General features: G+C 38.4%; 1 protein-coding gene across 4 annotated transcripts in view; it reads right to left on the minus strand.

The window, feature by feature from the left end:
* The window catches only part of rxra (retinoid X receptor alpha), a 122,173-nt gene that overhangs the window by 46,970 nt on the left and 50,081 nt on the right, over nt 1-25,122 (minus strand). For all 4 annotated transcript variants that reach the window (XM_023338032.1, XM_023338031.1, XM_005799674.2 and 1 more), the window contains exon 3: nt 1,922-2,160. In XM_023338032.1, the coding sequence (XP_023193800.1) occupies nt 1,922-2,160 (239 nt within the window). The remainder of the gene's footprint in view (nt 1-1,921; nt 2,161-25,122) is intronic.

Here is a 25,122-nt window from a genome sequence, read left to right on the forward strand (position 1 = left end):
ACATTTGATCACTTGTGACTCACAATACTAAATATACCCTGAGCACAGGTTTTATTGAAACACAGGTTGAAATATTTGTGAAAACACACAAAAAAGGAATTTTCCAGAAGTTTTGACATTGGGGCAATTTACACCAAGAGAGCTGTGAAAGATGCAATAGTTAATAAATTTCTATTTTCTCAATTTGTAATTGGAACAACTTCACATGATTCCTCCACTATTTTCTTTCTCTCCCGTCTCTCTTTTTTTCTTAGCATGTTTTAACAGCTTTATCCAGTGTTCAGCAAACTAAACATGATAAATATCATAAATCTTTTCATGTCAATATGTGTTCTAATGTTATTAAAAATTGTTGAAAGCTCTGTAAAAATGTTAGTCTTTGCTTGGCTGGTTCTGAAACATGAAGAGTCACTGTTCCCAAAATGTCTCAGTCACACTTATGTCATACTCGAATTTAAAGACAACCAATAAGTTTAAAGGAAAGCAAGGTTTACATAAGAAAATAACTAAATGAGCTGTTTTTGATTAGGTGGTTTTGGGTCACTTGTGCAGTCACCGTCAGAGACTCCAGAAACACTAAATAAAAACGTCTCATAAACAGACTGGCTAAAACCAAACAAGTAATCCTGCTGCAATTTCCTAACCCGGCCTCATCCAACAGAGCTGTTCTGGTCCAAAACTTGTGCCGAAATTAGATCTGGTTATTTTAGTTTCCAAAAAGCACAGTCCGGAACAAAGACCTGTTGTATGAAAGGTTGCTGTGTGGCTGTATATGAAGAAAAACTCTTTCCTAATGGTGTTTACGTGAAGACAAACTGAAATGAGCCAAATTACAAACATTAATTAGTGTTTATAGTAATAAAGCAAAATACAATTAGAGAGTAATGTTCTCCATTAACTGCAAATGACAATTTTCTAGGGCTAAAAAGGCTTAATAAATCCTGCACTTGCTATTATGATAAAGGAGCTTCCATCATTCTCATCAGCATCTAGAGCGCTGTTGCTTGAATGAGGTGCGGGCATCCACTGCAGTGGGACTCTAAGATGCCTAATATACATAATATGTTAGAGGTATGCAAAGTGGAAATTCATGACACAACCAAAAAATACTGCACTAGTAGTCGATAGCTATCCCAACAATGAGCACAATGCCCCCAAATTCATCTATCACTGAACTAAGACAATCTTTTTTAAACATTAATGGTCTGGTTAAAAAATGGTCAAAAAAATGCCATAATTGTGCCAAATACAAACTCAATAAAGATGAAGTAGGTGTGGACAGACGCGGTAAAATTTATACACCAAAACGTATTCTTAGAGTTTCGAGTTTAAAGTGCCTCATAGATCGGGTAAGAAGTCTCCATCACATTTATATACAAACATCTTAACAGTATGCAGCACTTCTATTATATAATGTAATAGTAATCCTTGAAGTATTTGATGTTTAATCACAACAAAACAAAACCAAACATTTATGTGACAGACCAACGCAAAGTAGAGAAGGATTTGGAAAGTGGAAGACAATGACTTGCAGAGGTACTTTTCATTGCATTGCAGCTACAGCTGCCAATGTCTTGTGGTATGTTTCTAGTTTCTCTGTTGGATCAGATTTAGAGTATTATCACAGATTATCAATGAATTGTTGAATTAATTCAACAATTCATGTTGTGTCAGAAGACAACTATGTCAAAGTGATGGCAAACTGTTTGAATTAAATGCCAAATAGAAGAATTTGATTTGTTTTGATGTGCCAAATTAAAGCTGCCTAAAACCATATACACACGCCACATTTTTTAGATCTTATCACAAAATCCCAATTCTGCTACACTGAAATTTGTGGTTAGAATGTCGCGTAATGTGGGAAAAGTTCAAAGTGTGTATTCGCAAAACACAGATTGTGTATGTCTGCCTGAGGCCTCACCTGTGGGCTGATGCTGGGGCCGTAGCCCATGCCAGGCGAGTTCATGGAGTGCGGCCCCATGGGTGAGCTAATGACTGAAAAGGGTGAGGTGAGGCCGTTCATTGGTGAACTCAGGGTGCTGATGGGAGAATGGAGAGAGCCAGAGGGTCCCATGGAGGTGGGGCTCAGCAAAGAGGGATGCATTCCACGATGGGAAGTAGGAGAGCCTAAAGGTGAGGAGGTCACCTGTCCTGAAGAATCTGGTCGGAAAAAAAAGAGAGAAGGATTATTAATGAATGTCAAAGAATCAACAGCATTTTTGTTTTGAGGTTTTATAAGCCCCACAGCTCCATAAATGTATATTTTCCCATGAAACCTTAATGATCTGTTTTCTAGAGCACCCTCAGAAGATAATTACAGCTTTTCTTGACCACAGCTGTTAGCACCAAAAGTCTAGCACATCTGCTAAAGTGTAAAAGCAGGTGTCAAATCTGGGCACTGTCCAGGAAAAAACGGACAATTTAGCAAAAAAAACAACAACAACAAAACAAAACACAAAAAAACCCACCTCAAACTATTTCAACAGGATTAGTTCAGAGAGGAAAAAAAGAGCTCAAGCTAACACGAGGGCCAAATGGGAATTGGCGGTGTCGACACAGTTGCTCTGCTGCTCTCTCTAGTTCTGTCCCTCAAACTTCAAAAGTGCTTCCCTCAGGAATGCAGGAGGTCAGCATGCAGAATAAACCTACTGTATAATGCATGTGGCCGATGAGTGGGGTAGTAAACTTGAGAGAACAGAAAAAAACATGACCTTGCAGCACAGCCCAGGAGAAAACCTGCAGCTGGGTTGTAAGTCACAGACGGCAATGAAGCTAAGGTCGTGTATGCAAGAGCTCATCTGACTTCAAAAACTAGACGTTTCTTTGACTTAGGTTTTACTGAGCTGTCATCACAGAGATCTAAGACAGACAGAAACATGAGCAAAGACACAGTGATGAGAGTTTTGGAACAGGGTTTCAATGCATGTTGATAGAAACGTTTTTCTCGTTTGCCTCTTTCGGTGCTGCAGTTCCCTGAACTACAATCTTTACTTCCATTCTCCATAAACTTTCTTAAAGCAATTTACTTGTAATGTTAATCTTGCAGAAAATTAAATATTTAATTTATTGATGTTTTGTTTAAATTTTGAGGTGTAATAACAACAACAATTACATTTTATTTGAGACATCCAGTGATGGTGAGAAATCTAATATTTTTCTGAAAAAGCTGCTCACATGCGAAACATTTTATTCAATTAGACGATAAAAAAAGAAACGATAATTTAAATGACACCACTTTTAATTCTTATATTATTTCACATAAGCCTTTTGATATGCAATTGACACTAGCCTACACTATTTAATCCCTCAATGATCAAGGCTGCCAGATTTGGTACATGTGTGCCACTGAAACAGAAACACATTTCCTTCAATATGGCTCCAATGATCCAAAAATAACAATGCTTAATCTGCTACATTATTTTGTCTGCACTGATGAGGTTAAACTCACCTTCTAGCAGACTTAAACTGAAAGTGAAACTGATAGCATTACCTATTTTCTGATTAATTTGATTCACAATCATCTGGTCACTTTGAGTTTATAACAGAGAACAATTTCTTCTTCAAATGGTCAATAAAATCTTGTATATTAACCCAAAAGTGACATACCCCACCCAGATGCAGCAGAACACTGTGAATTCCACATCCTTGACACAATACTAAAGCCGTATTCAGGACAAAAGCACAGGAAAAGTGACCCATGTACTTCAAAGTTGTTGCGGGACATAAGGCTTCAACGATTCCTCATGTTCAGAACTACGTTAACATGCTTTTTCAATATGCAGGCAGATGTGGAAAGAGGAAACAGCTACTCGCATGAAAATCTGAGTAATCTAAAACTGATAGTAGGAGATTTATAATGACCACTGGCAAAGAAAGCTGCAGCTGGTGCATCTGTGTCATAAACATATGGGTAGCATTTCTATCATACTCACATGTGTAATAATTTAGTGGCTTCTCCAGCTTCACTCACCAGAACAAAAGAAAAAAAAAATAACAGTGGATCTATCCTATGTCTCCTGCCTGATCCATGTGTCGTACGAATACATAGACACAATCACAATAAGTGGAAGAGAAAAAAAAACACATTCCTAATGGCTAACAACTGCTCTGCACATTCACAAATCAGTTCAGTCTGTAATCTCCAGACTGATACATCATGAATGTCTATCTATCTGATTACTTTTCTACTGTTTCTAGAATGTGCCCACCCACATAATTCCTGAAAAACATTAAATAAATAAATAAATTTGAAAAAAGGCTCTTCCTGAACCAGCAATTCCCACAGCTGTTCCTCCAACTGGGTTTTAATTCAGGCAGATAAAGCGAGCTGTGGTATTAGGGTTGCCAATTCACCATTGTACGGCTCAGCAGGAGATGGCGCGGGGGCGTGTGTGTGTGTGGGCGTGTGTGTGTGATGAGCTGGGGAGTGGGAGGGCTTAACTGACAGCAAGGCTCCACCTGAAGGGGGGATGACAGAGACGAGCTGGGAGGTAAAGCCGGCTGCTTATGTCTCTTTCTCTTCCATTCATCCTTTATGCTTTTCTTTTCTGTTTATTTCATTGATTAAAGAACTTTTCTGGGTGACATTATGTTACAATGTGATACAGTTTGGTGTGGATTATCTAGTTTGGTAAAACCTCCCAGTTCAGAAAGCTTTCTCAAAGCAAAATATGCTTGCATGCTCTTGTGTGTGTGTGTGTGTGTGTGTGTGTGTGTGTGTGTGTGTGTGTGTGTGCGTGTGTGCGTGCACGTTTGTGTGCTTTTGTCTTGTTAGAGATGGGTAAATGGTGTCGGATTACAGCTGGATATAAAGGACTCTGTCCTAATCCTTGAAAAGCCACACATTTTTTCTCATCTCCAAATTCCCCATTTTTTCTGAATGAAACATCCAGAGTTGTCCAGATATTTGTAGTATAAATACAAAGTTTATTCTGGATTAATGGCATATACTGTATATATATATATATATATATATATATATATATATATATATATATATATATATATATATATATATATATATATATACATTTTTTTTTTTTTTTTTTTTTTTTACAAAGGAAGGTTTTAAATATAGGACCGACATAAAAACAAGGATAGGATGGCTGGAATAATAGTGTAAAAGTATACAAAATGAACAAATAAATAAATGGATGGATGGAACAAAAACTTTCTTTGTATTACACTGGAACGCCCCGGCAAATATTTTTAGAAATTTTCATAGATTTCCAAATGGCAAAGAGACCTTCAAGTACATGATAATGAGCAAAAGAAAGGCTGAAAAGAAATGAAACTAGAACAACATGTGTAAAATAACCAAATACACAAGGGAAGTACAGCAGTAAAGAATTCAGTGAGGGGCAGAACGTTATAGGACTGACAAACTGTTCGTTCCTGCGTTTTTATCACATCTCGCAGAGTTGAGGACAGTCTCAAGAGCTCAACATTTCTGGCATCAATTTGCTTCATTTCACAAGCAGCATAAAATAAACAAACTTTCAAAGATTAGATAAAAGCTTAAGCAAATTAGTGAACATAGGCAGGACAGATAAGACTGCAGTAAAAGCATCTATAAATATGAGCAACATCTGCCCAAGTACTACAAGTGTCAGATAAAAAAAAAGCTGACTTAGGGTTAAATAGGAGCAGAAAAAGTCTTTGTCGCCTCTAGCTGCTGCCTGTCAATTGCTCCAAATTGCTTGGCACATTAAAGCAAAAGTGACAGCTACAAATAAGCAAATTAGGGCCCAATCTTCCTGGCAGGCACAGACAAGAGCTTCCCCTACTTATCGGCTCTCCTCTTCATTCAAGCATCTCCTGTTTCTAAACAATAGCTCCCTCCCTCTTGCCTTCCTTACTCTTTTGTTCTGTTTTTTGGATGTGATTACATGGAGGGAAACTGCCAGTTCAAGCGCTGGCTCTCGCAGGCTTATGTGTTTAGAATGTGATAAATGGATGATGCAGATGAGAGCAGTTAGTGAGATGAAAAAGAGAAAGCGTTCCACGTACAAACAGAATCGCGTGGCATTTCTTCCTGCGCCGGAAACAACTTGTTTACATTCTTCGGCTAGAGTGAAACTGATGTGATAGAGACTGATGACAACTTTCCAGAAAAATGACACTTGCACAAAGCTCTTCAGGTTTGTCTGGAATGAAACGGAAGGGATTGTCATGACACGGCATGAGTTTTACTGTAGAAACAAAAGAATGCCTGCAGATCACGAGTGTAGTATAAATTCTCCTTTCTAGAAATATTTTGAGCTTTGCTTGTCTAAACATAGCCGATAGCTTTGATATGTTGGTGGTGGATGTTGCAATCCTATTCATGTTGTAAAATGCACACAGTATGTGCTTTTCAAACTAGCCTTTGTGGCCAATCTGGCCCACAATAGTTGTGGTGGTTAGCTGTGAACAGCTAAATTCCACCATTCAAAACTACATATTTTAATTGTTCAAACACCTACTATGCCTTAATATGCATAAATACACACAGTGGAAACTATTTTACCGCTATCACAGAAGCTAATATCTACAATTTTCCTTATCTACACACAGTCAGGAAAAAAATGTCAGTCCAGGATTTGGAGCTACATTCCACAGGAACAATTATTATTGGCCATTACAAAAAAAGTAAGAAAAAGTCTCATGTGAATGTTGGCACATGGCCATGATGGCTAAACAACAAACATGTGGAACAAGATGCTCTAATGAGATAAGACAAAACTGTTGCAAGACTTCAAATGATCAATTCTGATGGAAATATGCAAAGAAAAATGAGTAACATCAGTCTGTCAGTATATTGCAGTGACAGATCCTAAAAGGGTTGCATCTCTATGCAGATGACACTTTTAAAATTTGTATTTGCAAAAACAACCCAACTATTGTAAAAAATCCTTTCAGTTAGTAGTTAGGTATTACCTTTTGTTGGTCTATTTCTCAAAATCCCAATGAAATACATTTAAAAAACAACATAAATAGTGAAACATTTGCAAAATTCTGTAATAAAGATAATTAGTTAAGTTAGATTTTCCTGCTAAAATATTTGCTCAATTGACCTCATCAGCACTAGAAAAAGAAAATAAATAATTGTTGATCATAATAAAAGACACAGACAGATTCTGCAGAACTCTGAAGAACCAAGCCTGAATTTTTTATCGAGCCCATAAGCTGGAGTTGTCTGTGCCATCAGCAAGGGAAAATGCATTATGAAAAGAAAGGATGCAAAAACCTTCTTATGGTAGTTTGAACTACCCTAAAAGCAGCAGAAAAAAAGAGTGTGTATCTTTAGCCTGCTTTTACAAATGACAAATGTAGCTCATAACAGCTAAATCTTCACTTTGCTTCTGGTGACTGAGTTTCTTTTCTTAATAAAAAAAAACCCCAAACATTTATAACCTTGAGCAGATACAATTGTTTCTTGCTTGAAGGCCAACTTCTCTTCCTCTGTTATCCAACTACTTGTGGAACAGCAGCGATTAGGTGGAGAATATGTGGGACACAGCAAAAAGAGAGAGAAAAAGAAGACAAAGGGAGAAAGCTCGCAAATCCCTGCAAATCACACACTTTGCATCCAGCTGCCTTTCTGAAACTGAGGCGCTTAAATCTTGATCAGTGGAATTGACCCTCTATAGGCAACGATCATAATGCTTTGCATTTGATTGAGGCTGATGCATACAGATTTAGGTTAATACCCCCCTGTCCAATCATCACATTCCTCTGAGACTCTGGGATTTTCACCAAAACGACACACATGCATATAAACATCCAGACGGGCTATATGAGGGTCCTCATACAGACAATTTGTTTTCTATACCTCCATGCAGAGGGGGTTTCAGAGCACAAAAAGTGAGATACCAGCCAAAACAACATTTTATGCACTGAGTTTGCTGTGCATCCATACAGTACTGTAACAGCAAAACTTCAGCTCTAACAGGAAGAAAACTTGATGAAAACCGCAATCTTTGTTTCTGTTACTGTTAATATTCACAGGGACATTTTAGGCGAGGCAGGTGAGTCACTTTTAGAAGCTTGCAGAGCAGAGCAGAACAGCGCAGCGCAGCACAGCACAGCACAGCCAGGATGAAACGTTAGTCATTAGCATTTCTCCGGATGTGTTCAGAGGAAGGGGAGAGAAGAAGGGAGGAGGAGAGGGAGGAAAGACGTGGCTAAAAAACCCAAGAGATTCAGTTTGTTGCATTAAAAAAAAAATGCTCAAAATAACACAATAGTCTGCGTAACAGCTTTATTTTCCAGAGTTTTTACTTCTGACGTCTGTATCACCATGACGACAACAGGCTGATATTTCAATCTACCCGCTCGGTTGGTGCTTGCTTAAAAAATTAGACCAATATTCATCACCTTGCCATCGTCAGCATCCAACTATGTGCAGAGTCAACATGTTGTGTGTGCATATCCATGTGTGCTCATTACTGGTAACCGTCCGTCTACTGTTTTGCACAGCATAAACAGACTAATCTGGTCCTTTCGGTGGAGATAGAAAGTGTAAATATCTGAGTCTGAAATGTTTACTCTGTGGATGGTGGGAGTGTGGAGGGAGTAATGATGGGAAAAAGGCGAACGAAAGGCAACAGGTGACGTGGGGCGTATTAATGAGGTGGAAGTGTGGAAAAAACAGGGTGAATATCTCATTTAAAAGATTGTGCAATCGCTTCACAAATGAATCAGGCCCACCATTTTAAAACACCTGCTACCAGTGTGTTGGCCCTTCTTCTTGCTGCCAAAACAGGCCTGACCTATTGAAGCATGAACTCTACTAGATCCTGCAAGTAGTGTTATTGTATTTGCCAACAAGCTGCAAGGTTAGAAAAGAAAACACCTATTTTTATTTTTATGTTTTTGAAACTTAGATGTTGCAGTAATTAAGAGAAACAGAAATCAGATGTAAGCAGCATCAGTAAGTGAGAACTTTACTGAATTAGAAATGATGTGACTACTGCATCTGTAAATGGAAATATTTGTGTTTTTCTCAAGTTATGTAATTAACTGGTAGGTAGAAAAAGCATTTGCAGATATGTTGAGTAGTGTCGTTTTTTTTATATTTAGATTGATCAATAATCATTAATTTTAGTTATTCTTTTTCAAATGTAAAATTTTAACCATTTACAAAAGGCTACTTGAAGGTAAAAAACATTATTGCATTTTAACTAATGTCAATAAAAACGTTTCCAAACATATCTACTTTTTGGCGCAAATTTGTTTGATGAATAAAAAAATAATATTTGATCAATAAAATTACATCCATGTTATTTTTCCTCCTCAGTGTCGGCCCACATTTATGCACAAAGAGCTTTGTGATGATTCAGTAAGCAGAGGGGAAATGAAAAGGGTCATTCAATAAATAATAATGACAGTTTTACTTCCTGTTTACACAAGTAAATGGCAATTTGAATCAATGGAACGTGGAATTAACTCTGTTTCAGAAAGAGTTTGATACAAATCGTACTTCTTTTCCCCACACATCCTGCTGTTTGTAAAAATTTCACTTCTAAATGAAAATAAAAGACAATACAGAACATGTAAAACCTGAACAGATGGAGAGAAATTGTAATGCAAACCGATGCATAAAGGAACCTTAGCGGATAAGGAGATAATAATGAGGTTTAAAAGAATTCACATGTAAGTCTTGGTGGAAACAAGGCCTTATGTTGTTATCTCTGCTTTAACACTCCATAAAAGAAAGAAAAATCAGCCTTCAAGTAAGGTCTTTCCATTTACATCAAATCCTCATTACAGTCAGAGAGGATTAAGAAAAGTGCACAAAGCCAGGTGATGAAGGTTGTAGGCGTTACTGTAATTCTTCCCATGATGAGATTTGATCAGGCATATCTTCCTGACAGCTCTAATCAAAAGTACCAAAGCCCCTTCAGGGTATCTGTCGCCGCCCCTATCTGCTGCCACTGTGAACCAACTTGTAGGCTAATAGAAAGAATGTGTGAGCAAACACATACAAAAGCCTTAATGTTGGATAAAAGACGGAAAAGAACCCAAACAGGCCACCCATCATTTCACAGTAGGTGGGCCACTAACAGCCATCATTTGATACACTGTGTTGATATAACCTGATTCTTTTTGCCTGCTGAAACAACTGCCCTAATTAAAGACTTAATTCCTTCCCTCCCATTGCTTTTTCTTTTACATTTTTCTGTCTCTTGTGGGCTTCCCCTTCTCTCTCTCTCTCTCCGTTTTATTTCCCTGCTTGCAGGCGGATGAAAGTGCCAGCCCTGAGCCATGTCTGTGCCCTCCGTGACTCTTAAGTGTCTGAACAGGCCATGGAGCCACGGCTCGCCGTGGCGCGGCGCCAGCTAAGCCAAAGATTACTGGCACTATTGCTAACTGTGAACTCGGCTGCCAACACTCTGATCTGTTGATATGGCCTAATTGTTCTCTTTAGCTCAGAGGTGATACACAAACTCTCCCTGGGTGCTCTGAGTCTCAGTCTGCACTGGATTATGGATAAAGCAACAAAAGATCTGGCTGAGCAAATTTTACTTTGCCAGAAAGACAAACATTACGGGGATGATCATTTATGCATGTAGTCAAGCTATGTTTGAATTTTCTTTTTTAATTTCTTTCAAAAATGAAACGTATTATGGGTTTCATCAGGTTCCTCCCATAACTTGGCCTGAAATACAGTCATGGGAAAACTAAAGCACATATTTGTTGCTTTTCATAGGAATTAAGAGCAAAAGAAGCAAGTTTCATAATGAAATGCAATTAAAAGTGTCTTTAAAAGAAAGTGTTGAGGCAGTTTGTTGGTCTGGAGGATACAGGTGTGCAGAAACACAATGCCAGGATGGTGAGAAATCAACAGAAACCCAGGAGAAGCGACTCCTGCTGAAACCATTAATCTGGAAAGGGTTATAAGGTCATTCTGTGTAAATCCAAAGTATCTCATTGTGAAAAACGTAATTCGAGTGACTCATTTTAAAAAATATTCCTTCCAAAGAATGGACATTCCCATAATCTCCAGCTCTGAGGTTTAGTTCAGGAGGAAAATTCAATGCATTTTTTTTTTGTAGCTACAGGATCAGGGGACTTTACAGTCATGGACTTGTATACTAAAATATTGTATTCATGGATAAAGCTTAAACTTAGCCATCAAGCCTCACCTTAAATAGCCTTAGGGATATGTCATGTTCTCTTCAAAGCACACCAATGACAATAGCCTGGTTTATTAGCACAGAAAACATACACCCTTTTCATGCTAGAAAGTGAGATGGTACGTCATGTAATGAATCTAAAATAGCCGAGAGACCAACCTACAAGTAGACAAAAAGAGAGGGAAATGCAGGATATGGATGAAAGACAGCCAACATGGTAAAATTATTACACTAGCTGTGCTTTGGTCAGCAGCTAATGTCCTGTGCAGTAACGCACAATGCAATGTGATCAAAGAGGTGGCATGAAGCCATAATTACCAGTCCAACCCGTGGAGCAGCTGTAAGAACAAGAAGATTATGTTGTAATTCTTCTTCTAAAAAAACCTGTGAGAAGACGGCATAGATTAGGGAGCAAGTGAACATTTTGTTCTGAAAACTGATCAGTCAGAAGCAGGGGATATGAGACGTGGAAATGGGATCAAAGGATCTGACAGGGGCTAAATTGTGATGGCAAACGCGGTTGCATTGATGCATCCTGGGAACGAGTTCTCCTAAAATGTCTTTCTGCATCCGGAAGGGCAGACAAAGAGCATCAGAACTCTTGCAAAACTGGAGCAAAAGTGAAGAAGGTGGCCTAAACAAAGGAATAACATTTTGTGTGCAAAAGAACAGAATAATTCAGAGTGACGCGTTTGGGAATGTTGTATGAAATCTTGGGTTTTACAGATTCTGTACTACCTCACTAAGAATTATTGTAGATTATGTACAATCTTTTGTCCCACACACCGTACACCGGTTAGTGTGGCCTCTGTCAGCATCAACATTTACAAAAATGGTTCCAAATTCCCCAGATCTTAATCCAATCTAACATCTGAGGAATGTAACGGCTAAACAAATGCAATTGATGGAGGTTCCCCCTTTCAATTTTAAAGGAACTCATTCTAACATCTTAGTGTCTGATACCACATCTGAGCTTCAGGGATCCAACAATGTCTATGTATTTTATGACAGCTAAAAGGGCAGCCAATCTGTATACAGTCTTAAAATAATAATAATAATAATAATAAAACAATTGCCTATATATATTTTGGAACTAGAACTGCAAGGCTGCAAGGAAGAGCTGCTACTTCATCAAGCTTCCGATTTGCTTGAGCTCAGAGACGGAAATCACAACACAAGCCCTTATCTGCTGTGCTCACTGCCAAAACACACTTGAAAGCACACAACCGAGCCTAAACATAAAGAGATAATAACATGAGCGAAAAACACAACCTTGAGTCCTTTCAGCAAGAGCGAGAAGCAATCTCATTTCTACTTTGGATTACTTTCACACTCTAATGCTGCCAGAAAGTTTAAGTTTGCCAGAATAATATTTCAATAGGCGACGGGGATGCACTCCATGTTTTAAGCACACATTAAATTAATTAGCAAAAAACAACTTTGTGAAGGACAAATATTATTACAGAAACACGCGACCTCTTTTAACTATGTGTTTTCAGAGTTAGGATTCTTTTAGAGATTAACAATGTCAATTATTGAAATGGAAACTAAATCATTGCTGCCCTCTGGTAACAACACAATGACGAATCTACCACTTAACCCACAGTTAAGAGACTGTGGTTATTTGGACACTTTTGTTTGTACAAGAAGTGAAAAACATTAAAATGTCTATGGTTATAAGCCTTAAAATCTCCAAATACCACAGCTTAGTAAGAGCACATTGTCCACTGGCAGCTTAGTTGATGCCTAAAATTCTGAGTTTAGAACTAACCACAGAATGAACTCTGGCCAAAAACTCAAATCTGCACAGTGAAACTTTTGATTCCATAACCATTCAATGTTGGTTCCACAAGGATCAATGTACCTCTTCTTTTTAACACACATCCTCTGTTATGATGCACAGTTAAACATTCACCTTGCAAATAATCTGATTGGAAATTTAATTGTTCAGGAAATTCCTAAATTTGAATGATAAACACAGTGTATTGTAGTCTGCTCTTCCGAAATGTCTTGTGTTTCTTTCTTTGAATCCAGTGTGAATTGAACGTTTTGAGAATACATAAAGCATAAACTAATGACTTTAGATTGTGATCTCAATGTTCAGAAACACATTTTATTTCATCACAAACTGTATTTTACCACCTCTAAAATGTATCCAAAATCAGATTCTTCTCAGTGCAACCTATCAAAAATTGATTAATGTTTTTACTGCACACTGGATTTTTATATGCAACTTGTATTCTTAATCTTTATACACTGTTTTTATTTGGTATTATCAATACCTTCAATTTAAAAAAATATTTTAAAATATACTGAGCTTATGATTGTTGTATGAAATGTTTTCGATAAATGAAGTCGATCTGTATGTTTGATCATGTGAAACGCTTGGAATGAGCGCAAAGTGAATGTTGGGCCTCTTCCACTGAAATCTAGGAACACAGTGAGAAGCACATACTGTATATTTAGATAGTCATTGCTGTCTAGTACAAACTTTCTCAGATTTTCATGTGATTTAGAACATGGCATCCATATTAGTTTCTGTCGGTTGAGACAAAAGGAGCTGCATGGATCACATTTAACTTTTGAAGAATCGTCAGAACCTTTCATCTTAAAAGGTTTGAACATATAACCTTCTTTCTTCCATTTTATCCCTTTTTTTACCATTAATTTTCAGTGAGTTGGTGGCCAGAAGGACCTGGCTGTTATCTCAGAACTTTCAACAAAACACCCCCTCTACTCTTCCCAATGGTGAACAGCCCTGAGATAAGGGCAGGGGGGGATAAACACAGATTGACCAATGGACGGGCACACTAAAGAAAAGACGGAGAGGTTCCTAGATGGCACAAAAAATGAGCAATGGAGGAAACAAGAGCAGAACGGGGAGGAGAAAGCTGGAGATCCTGGGGGGTTTTGGGAAGGGGATGAGACGAGAATGGGAAAGTATGTGCGTACGTGCCGCAGGAAGAGGCCTGCAAAAGCCGGGTGGAAATGCACGCGCCTCCATAAGAGCAGGGGGCTTACACATCCCATGGAGTGTGCGTACGCATGAGTGTGGTTGTCACTGGTGGAGTGTATTTTGGATCAGTGCACCAACTTGTAATAATAATAAAAAAGAAATCCTCCCAGGCAGAGGCGCAGGATCGGAGGCATGCCGAATCCAAGATAAGTAAACAAAATCAGGAAAATATAGTAGATCTGACTGATGAGACCAGACCTTACAGCTCCCACGCCTCCGTCCTTCCCTTCAGTTAGTCGACTCGACATGCAGCATTTTGCACATTTAGCTATTTTTTACATTAAATTCACAATCAAAAACTTTGTTCTATTTCCACTTAGTTTATAATTAAGAGACAAACATAAGCTAGTGTTGTTTACAAATTACAAATATAAATCTGAAAAATGTCAGATGCAATGTAGTCAGTCAAGTAGACTGGATGACTAGTAGATGTCTCATCAGATTCCTCCACCTGGATCTCTGCAGCTCCTCCAGACTTACACACACAATCCTTTTCAGATATCCATGTGGGAAAACAAATTAAAAAACACAATTTTGTTTTCAGTTCATAGCTATGTACAACTGAGTTGTTGCATCAAATACAATCTTGATAAATTCAGTGCTGTCTTTGGCTGTGCTATGCCACCATCTTTAGGTAGGGACTTTTTGGAGATATATTTTTTTAATCTTCTTGTGTATTTTCTGAGGGAAGTAATTCTGTTTGATTTAAAATGTCAGATGATTTTCAGGGTGTATTTACAGTAGATCAAACTGCTGCAATGCTAGCAGGGTACACTCTTTAGTGGGCTGGAGAGAGAAAATAAAGCACAAAGGTGGTTAACTGAGGCATTGTTTGGATCAGTGGGACCTTAAGTGGAGCTGGCATTAATGTGGAAGAGAGCCTGCAGATTTATTCGTCTTCATCTCTCCCTGGCACTTGTGCTCTCACATTTAATTTTCCCTCACTCTTCCTCTCTTCCACTCCTGTTTCCTTCAATTTCTTTCCACATCTTTCCCCTTGCCTTCCCTGTTCATCGAAGGGACTCCCCAGAGGTGGAGGATAATCCCAGTTCGGGTGCAGCGAGTCTTTCATGTTGGAGGAAGACACGCTGGCGTGAGCGCTGCCAGCTATCTCCCTCCACTCTACCGATACCTGCGGGTTCCGAAGCCTCGCAGCCTCTCTCCGCACGCTCCTTCTTACTCTGTTTGTGTTTTCCACACAGCTCTGTGTTCTCTTTAATTATGAAGACCGGTTGCTTCGCTTTGGTAAATGTGGCTGACAGCACATACAACAGAAAACACTGAGGGAGCCAGATCCGTCTCTGTTAAACAGAACCACTGACTGCTCTTACTCTGCTCTTCTGTATCCTCCTGATACTTTACAAGAACCCCAAAATTTTGTTTTTCGGGAGTTTGAGGCAGATCCTTGGGATGAAATAGAGACTGTTCTTAAGTGTTTGTTATTCTTGAGCACACAAGTGTAAATAAACATTTAAGGACATTGACATCAGCCATAGAATGCCCAAAACATGTAAGTTTAGTATGACTGTTGCAACATCTCATACTTTCAATCACAGTTGGTTATTTTAAAGTTCCCCATAGGTTGATTCACAATATAAAACAAAAGTTTAAAAACACTGAAACATATTTGTCAAACTCTGGCTGAAAAAAAGAAAATAAAATATAAAGAAAATATGCTATACTTTCAAACAAGATGCTACACTCACCTCTAAATGCTGGAAACTTGGAACTGATGTGGAACTGATGCAAGACTTATTTTCAAATTAAACAAGTGAATAATTTTCCGATTTAAAATGTATTTTCCAGATGGTCGCTTGTGTCTAAATAGCAAAAGACTCGCTCTTTACTAGCTCCCTCAATCCCAAAATGATTTCAGGTTTGCTAAACCTTTATTTCAGTTAAAAAACTAAAACAGGGAACATTTTCACAGGAAAAATCTGTTGTTCAATGCAAATAATATCCATCAATAATATCCACCTAATAATATTCTTCATTATTAGTTGTTCATACAGTCACGTGGAATCGTTTTTACATTTCACGTAAGAATGTAAGGCAGAAAAGTTACTTATTTTTCCACAGTCTCAGAAGTGAACAATGATCTCTCAGTACTATCAAAGGGTACATTGCTGCAGAAAGTGTTTTTTCCAGTGATGCAATGTTGTAAGACACATTTGTAGAGACATCTGCACTGGGAAAGTTATATTTTGGAAGCATTTTTTTTTCTCACTGGCATGGAAATACATATTTCTTTTGCTTGTACATCTTGCTGGTCTTGGATGGACACACGTATGTGTTGGGCTTGGCTGCAAGACAGAGCTCAAATAAAGTTGTGGTCATGATTGGCATTGACGGCCCCCTCTGCAGAAGAAGCAGGTGTTGTTCATTGGTTCACACCAATGTGACCATAGCTGCGGGGCTTTGCAATTGGCGGAGGGCAGACACCACCGCTCTGAGGAGGAAGCCACTGATGCCAGGCGTGTTTGTGGGCCGGGGTGAAAGGAAGGGAGAGTGAGTCTATGGGGGAGGGACACTGCGGAGAACAGACCACCTGGAACCCACGCCTCAAAGCCCTGGCCTGACAGAGTCAATCTGACCAACAGTGAACAGAAGACAGCCAGTCTGCTGACTTCCCCTCTCTTGCATTTTCACTGGCAGCTCTCCAAAAAACACATGCTGTCCAGCAAGACTTTCAAATAGGAACTTCAGCTCGGGATTTTCCACTAAGTCAAGGGGGATTTTTTTTGTCTTTGCAAAGCTATAAAGAGAAAGTACACTAAAATGCTTGAAAAAGAGCAAGAATAGAATCTGTATGTCCAGTTGTTGAAACACGAGCTGCTGTTAACTAGCCTAACATGTGGATATTTTGTATTCGCCACATCTGACAATGTCACAGCATCTAAAAAAATAATAAGCACAACATGTTGTATCCTTAGCAAGCCCAGAATGTGATGTTAACACCAGTATTTCACAGAAACCATATAGCATAATTGTATTAGTTTTTAAAGAACCTTTGCAGTGTGACAGGAAACAATCATGCTGTTGGAAGTCAACATGGATGATCATCCATTAATCAACCCTGAGCTTCCAACTAAGCCCTCTACACACTGAGGTTGGCCCGAGATGACCTGGGCAATCTGTCTCAGTCAAGTCTAGAAAAGACTTAACAGATATGGAGAAACAGGAGTTGTTCTTCACTTTAATCTTCTTTTCACTTCTAATCCCTTCCTTGTTTTTCTTGACTCTTCTGTCTCTTCTTTGCTTGACTAAAGTTGTATTTCCTGCCCCCATGACCTGGCGTCCTCCCCTTCAGGATCCCTCTGCCATGACTAACAGAGTTTCTTGTGGGTGAGGAGGGTGTGGAATTTACTTTTTGTTTTTTTTTTCTCCCCAAGCTGCCTCCTAGAATACTGTAACCAGAAGGGGTGTCGGAGAAGAGAAAACATCCAAATTCAAGAGAAAGACTCTGCCAAGTCAGCAAATTAATGGAAGGAGGTCACTAATGGATAACTCTCGCACACAAGCTCAACTCCCTTTTACCACACACATGCTCAAGTGTTTTTCCTGGGCCTTCATCCAAATGATAGGTAAAGCTCAGTAGCCTGGTTTTCCTCAGGGTGGCTGCTGAGAGCAGGCCTCCCTTTGCCACTGGGGGTATGAGAGCAGGACAAGACTCCGGCGGTCATTTGTTGCCCCGAGGATAAACCATAGATCTTTCATAAACACATGCAGGCATAATTAACTCACCAATTACACCAAGTGGTTAAGATGATGCTCAAAAGCATGCATTTTTGAAATGGATATATAGAAAAACAGATGTATATTTGCAATAGGAATAAGCATAAAAAAAAGCTAATTTCAATCGAAGTTCTCCATTTCAATCAACTCGGAGAAAACAATATTGTGCATAATCATGCTCAAATGAGTGCAAAAATGTGCTGCCCTAATATAATTAAGTTTTCAACTGACAAACTGGGCATAGTTCTCAAAAATAAAAATCTGCAACAAATCCTGGTTATTTTGCAAAAAATAATCAGATTTTTTACTCAAGGGTGCAATATTGTTGTCTGCTGAGTTTGAGCTGTAAAGCCAGGGCGTTACCCTAGTATATGTACCTGAGTTTTAGTTTGCCTTACATATGCAAACTAAAATGTTCTGATGTAAGAGTGTTCTCCATCCATGGAGGTCAGATCTTGGTGTACACTGCCTCTGGGCACTCGTGTTTTAATCATGTAAGTGTGTTAAGTAGACTGCCCTGAAACTAACAGTGATTACAGTCATCTTCAAATCTTGGGTTTCAGTCACAAATGTAAGACATTTTGCTTTCTAACAACAAATACTGAAAATGAACTTTTCATCAAAGAAAGTAAACATTATATTTGAGAACATAGGTATTGGGAAACATCAAAATGCTGCTACAGCTCAGTCCAAAAATGTGATTTTTGACATGTTTAAAATGCTAAAATAATCATAAATTCATCTGCAGGATTTATCAACTCGTTAAAGCTCTTACGAAATGTAACATTTTAAGATGATCTTATAGGTTTTCAACTGCCTTTATTTTAATTTCTCATAGGAACTGCACCTTCACAGCTTTTAGGGTTCACATGTTTCTCTTTTCTGTACAAAGTCAATAAAACAAGCTATTACTCAATTTTCTTATATTTTAAAACATAGAAACAAATGTTATTCAATTTTTTCCCCCCCAACAAAAGTGTCCCTGGCTCAATGTTTTGACCTTAGACGTGTCTCCTTCCCGGATACTCTTCCTGGAAGTCCCTCCTAGCTCAGCTACTTCCTGGGTGGAGTTACTGAAGAAAAAACTGGTGCTATTGATTTTGGTTTTTCTTTCCCATAGAAAGTACACCTAGTCTCGTGTTTCTATGTTCCACTCCATCTTTATCGTGGATGGATGCATTGAACTATTACTGTCATTAACTTTGAGAACCATCTTTGTTTGTGTACTGCAGATTGTGTGGCTGGCTTTGTGCTTCTGTATTTAGCTGCCATTTTGCTTGACTTTCCAATTTATGGTGTTACTGTTCAACATTATTGTGTACTGCCTTTGTCTTGTTTTTTTATGGAAAGTACTCATGGTCCACAGACACGCACCATATACCATTAGACTAAGCATACTCGGACTCATTCTTTCCACCTGCAAGTATGTGGAATTAAAATGGAAAACAATAAATAATTATTAATGCAATCGATGTAAATTCCAGAATCAAATCCAAATCCACAATTTCCCTCTGACTCTAAATGTAGTTTAGAGGTTGTATCAACAGTCTGGAATACATCGCCACCTGGCACCGAGCGCCATCCTGACACACTCGAGTGAAGCAGTCTGTGCACTGCGCGACAAGGCCTGACGCTGACTGATAGCTGGCTGGGGATCCTGAGGGGCATCGAGAGTTTAATCACCCATAACCGCAATTACAGACATACACGTCCGCCTCATAAAGCACTGAAACAAGATGAGCGCCTCCCTCCTCTCCTCCCTGCAGTGCGCATCAGCCAAATTCCACTAAAGCTCAAGGAGGAACGAGGGAGCCAAAGGCATAACCTCAGAGAGTGAGGGTGTGCGGGCGGGGAGGGGGGAGAAATCCCTACCTTGTGTGCTAAATTAGAGGGAGAATTGTGGCATATTAATTAGTGCTTTTAATACACTTATTAGCTTTCAAACAAGCCATTATGCACTCACAGTGTGGAGGAGTGCTGCAAGAGTGAACAGGTGTGTCGTGTTTCTGCAGGAGATATCTTAGGATCTTAAGGAGCCTTGAAATAAGAGATTCAAACGGACCGAGCTGCTGCATCAGTGAATGCACAAAAAGACAACATTAACATATCAAATACGTAAAGTCACACACACACTCATGTGCCTGAAGCGCATGCGTGGACGTGCATACGAGCACACAGTCCTAATGATCACATAAAAGCTCACAGTACACCGTAAGACAGGCCTTAGGATGGATTAAGATGCAAGCCTTTATCAGTAGGTTCCCACAATCCCCTGTAGAATATCTCATCTCTCTCTTGCTGTATCTTTTTTTCTTACTTCAACTCTTTCGATTCCCCCCCGCCATACCTCAGGGATAGTGCCGGGAGAAGGAAAGAGAAGAAGAAGAAGAAGGGAAGAGAAAGCAGGAGGGCAGCAGAAAATCTGAAAATAATAAAAAAAACCAAAAACATTTTGGAACAAGTTTGCTAATGGACTCGCTGTGGACACCAGATCACAACTCGGCTGTTAGACACCAAAGCAGCAAACAAGATCCAAAGCCACCCCTGGTCATGAGTCAAAGCCACAAAAGTGGCTTTCTGACAGGGAGATTAGCAACAGCAGGTGAGAGAGAAAGGGCTCCAAGGGTTAGCAGGTTAAATACAGAGGGCAGGCAGGATTATGAGGAAGGAATCACATGACTGAACTTTAAAACATTAACACTGACTTTTCAGAAAAAAAAGTATGTTTCTGTGCTGTCAGTTATCAAGTCATAAAGTCTCACAGATCACGTGCTTTGAAAAGAAACTAACACCACAAAAATCAAAACTGCTCCTCTTAAAACACAACTAAGCATTTCAGAATCACAATGAAACAACAGAACTGCAAAGTTCATAGACTTTAACAACCAACCTACAACTTTAACACATACAGTAAATAACCACTAAATTAAATATATTTACCTTTTTTAATTTAAGTACATGATTGGGAATAGGATGTAAAATGATCACATTTTTAATTTAGTCATAAAAGCATTTGTATTTAACATCTCCGATTCTATTTTATAGAACCATATTTCACAATTGAAATGGTTCAATTGTCTCCTTCATAGAGACTGAAATTAACTATTTACATGAATTTTCAAATCTTGTCATAAATTCCCAGTAGATTGAGGGCTTGACTTTGACTAGACCATTTGAACTCAGGAATATGCTTTGATCTGTATCTCTTGCTATTTGTTTGGGTTTATATCCATCTATCTTCTATTTAACTGATCAGAGTCTCTATCCCTGCTGATGAAGAGCATCTACACAGCAGGATCCTGCCACCAACATATTTCACATTATATCCAATATGTTCAGAGTAATGTGCAGTGTTAGAAAATATTTTGGTTACTCTTTGCATGTAATATAAACAGCTCCAATTGGATCTCACCTGATTAGAAAATCTTGTTCTTCATTTAAAACATTGTTGGCATTCATACACTAATGGCTTTCTTTATGCACTCTTTCATAAAGGCCAAACATGTGAAGCACACAACTTAAAGTTATCATGTCAACATATTCTCCCACATGACGCACCATGGATACTTTAGCCTAGTCTGTTAGATTAGGTTGCCATATTTCAGTAGGTTTAGAGTTGTGCTATACCTTTTTGTATTCCCAGATCATTAATTAAACAAAGTGTGAGGACGTCCTAGTGTTGTAAATACACACCCAGCATCCTGACACAGTTGTTCAAAAGCAACACTGGAACACACATCCAACTCAATATTCCTAGAGGGCCCATTTGCATCTTTTTGAGAGGGAGGTTTGAGTTCAGACGAGAAAGAAGCTTAACAGACAACCTTTGAGCCCTAGAGGTGACAGAGGGCAAGAGTATGGTCACAAGATTGATGCTGTAGGTGATTCATGGCGCTGCGGCTGCACTACAATGCCGCACACATAAATCTGAGCTTTCGCCAGAGGCCGAAAAAGTGCAACAAACAGGAGCTACAGAGGAAAATGTGTCTTTTTTTCCCACATTATCTCCACTTTCTCTCTGAAAACGTCAAAGATAAATGGCTCATCAACAGCATAGTCGCAAACAATGAAGGGTAATAGCTGGCCTTCAAATGAAAGCAATTTTTTTTTTAGTTCAGCTCGTTAGCTTGGTAGAAATGATATCTACAGGAATATGATGAAGTAATTACATATTACATGAATAAGTGGAAATGAGGACAGAAATTAAAATAAGGTTACTATGCATTAAGAAAATGCATAGTTTCTGATACATAATGCTACACCAAAAATGACATCATGGACTGATACCAATGTATCTTGCATCCCTAATAAAACACCCTCATACTCTAAGTCAGACAGCAGCATGCTTTTTCTACATACAAATTATCATCCCATTAATTAATCAGGAAGGGCTGAACTCACCCACATGTTCCTTTTCTTCAGATGGAGATCGAAGGAGAGAAGCTGCCTGCATCATTCAAACTGTTAAGTGCAGCTCAGTGTACAATAAAAACTACAAGACAAAACATCATAGATGCTGCACATCTATGTTGTCTTCTCATCAAACTGCATTTTATTGTGTTGTGGAAGAACACTTTGACAAACATCCCATGCCTAGAAAAAGCCTCGTCTTCTGCTTCACCACATGTGGCCTTTAAAAACTTCAGTTTTGACTGTTAGATTTCCCTTCATTTATTCAGTGAAATCTGTCCTGCCAGTGTTTCTGATGATGCACCACCAGTTATCTCGCAGTATTTGATCCAACATAGTCAGTAAACACTCCCCTGCTGGTCTTATTTTTCTTGCATGTCAGTTGATGTCTATTAGAGGATTTGTGTACTACTTTTTCTAATACTTTAATGTCACTCTAAGTGTTTGCCAGCAGACAACAGCTAAGCTTCAGGTCTAACATTCACATTGTCAGATGAAGTTTGAAAGGGACTAAAAACTCAGCCCAGGACACACGCTGAACACAAACCTAAAGAGCAACCATTACAATCAGGATATTATAATATAAAAACTAGCATATACACACCTTATGTCAAAAGCATGGCTACCTTTCTTAAAATTTGACTTGATTTGTTCATTATCAAGTAGTGGAACAACAATAAACAGGACTTGTTTAAAACATAAAGACAAATTTCAACAGTTTAAAATAATTTTTGAAATTAATTAAAAAATCAAAGTTGAACCCATAATCACATTGAGATACTAAGAAATATAATTAGGCTTTCCAGCTCTAGTAAAAAGACTGTAGAAAGCAGAACAATTTTTAGCTGCTTTGAAAATTTCATGCCCACATTTCTTTGGTATCTAATAATAGATAATATTTTAAAAGCCAGTTCTATAACTTATTATCAAGTCAAGCAAGATTTTGTGGAAATTTCTTGCATGTGCAAAAGTACATGCATACATTTGGAGATTAACATCCGGATTTGCCAAAGCTTCCAAACGTCTAACCTTTTAACATTCAGAGCATCCATCAGCAAGTCAGCATCCCAAAGTAATCAGCTGGGACTTCTTTTTAAACAGGCGATAAACATGACAATAACTCTACATAACTATATAATATCTTAAAAAATGTGAACTTTTGTTACGTTTGGAAAGGAGAACTTCATAGAAAATTTTCAAACAAAATATAGAGAGATTATATTTAGCAAAGTATTCTTTTTCTAACAGCTTAATCTTTGAATGATCAAACTTCCTTCATTAATAAAGACCTGATTGTTCAAAATTTTACCATAAGAGCACTTTACACTTTAGTGATTATTTCTAGAGTTAAATGGGGGCAGATTTTTTCCTTTGTGGATTTAGCTTGCATTTTTTGTGTTTGAGGCAGGCCCCAAATTCATTTTCAGAGCTAAGCTTAACTCGTTCTTTTTGATAAAGCTCAGTCTGTTTTACTGTCTGTTTTGTTTTTCCATTCAAGGTCCATCTGGTCAGATGACTCTGTGTTTAACTTTATCTTCTTCCTGGACAAAGCCACTTTAATAGCATTTACTGCCATAATCTGAGTATCATTATCTGAGTACTATCTACTGTCTGCTATACTTTGCTTCTTATGTGTCATATGAAATCTTCTGCACCAGGAGCCACTGATATATCAACTGTTCTTATTAACTCCATGCACAATCTTTGTTATTTTCACCCATGAAATATTCCTAGAGTGGTGCTCCTTTGCTTAACTCTATCTCTAATCTCTATTTTCTGGACAAAAGCCGCTGAAGAAACTACTACTGCCATTGACAAAGACATCAAAGGAGCTTTTGCTTCTGTTGACTGAGTACTCATTGTTTTTAAACTAATCCTGAATTCGGCCTTTCTCTGTTTAACTATTTCTCTCCCATTAATTCAACATGCTTTTTTCCCCATAAAAATACAAGCAGGTCCAGTATTTGTGGTTTTTACTTTTTTATGTCATTCCAATCTTCAGGTAGTAAAGGCAGACGGTTGTCTGTTCTAATACTCAATATTGCCTGAGTTATTTATGAATTTTTTTTGAAGGGATTGGTCTGTTTTCACTGTTGCCACGTTCTTACTCAGTTTAAAGGGTGGCTGCAAAGTCATAGACTCAATGCAGTTAGCTAGCTTTTGCCATTTCATGATGAACAGAATTGGAATGTGTTGTATTATGCATTGCATTGAATGAAATACACTTTAGGTTGAACTGGATTCTTTGTAGTTAGGTATGAATTAGGCCAACTGATTGTGAAAAGAGCTGGGAGGTGATATTTGTTTTCCAGAGCATTGGAACCAACGTAAATGAACTCAGATGAATTGATATGAAAAGTAAAACTTTCTCAAGCTAATGCAATCAAAATGTTTTAGACTTGTGTTACACTTCGTACTCATTGCGACTCCATGGTTGGGTAAAAAGAACAATTGCATAGTTTACATTTCCAACACGAACAGCTAGATAATAGTGGTCAAATCAAAGTGCAGGAGAGGCCAAATGAAAGACATGAATTTGTTATGCTTTCAGACAAGCTCCTGCTTTCTCTGCAATACTTGTATCAATATGAAGGACACACGAGGAGGTAAATGTGTGAACACCAACAGCTGTGTCATCAAGCTCGACTCACCTCATATATATTTTATCAGCACACAGATTTTTAGCTTTTTTTATTATTAAACTCCTCATCATATTTTCATCCAGATGAATCTTTTAAGGCCAGAGATCCATTTTACATGTCTCCCTTCTGACACATCAGCCTCTCAACTTGCTGTAGAAAGCTACTCGACATTATGCCAAAGCCACATGTACAAAGATGC

This window comes from Xiphophorus maculatus, chromosome 8, assembly GCF_002775205.1.
Source record: "Xiphophorus maculatus strain JP 163 A chromosome 8, X_maculatus-5.0-male, whole genome shotgun sequence".
In the NCBI taxonomy this organism is placed as follows: Eukaryota; Metazoa; Chordata; class Actinopteri; order Cyprinodontiformes; family Poeciliidae; genus Xiphophorus; species Xiphophorus maculatus.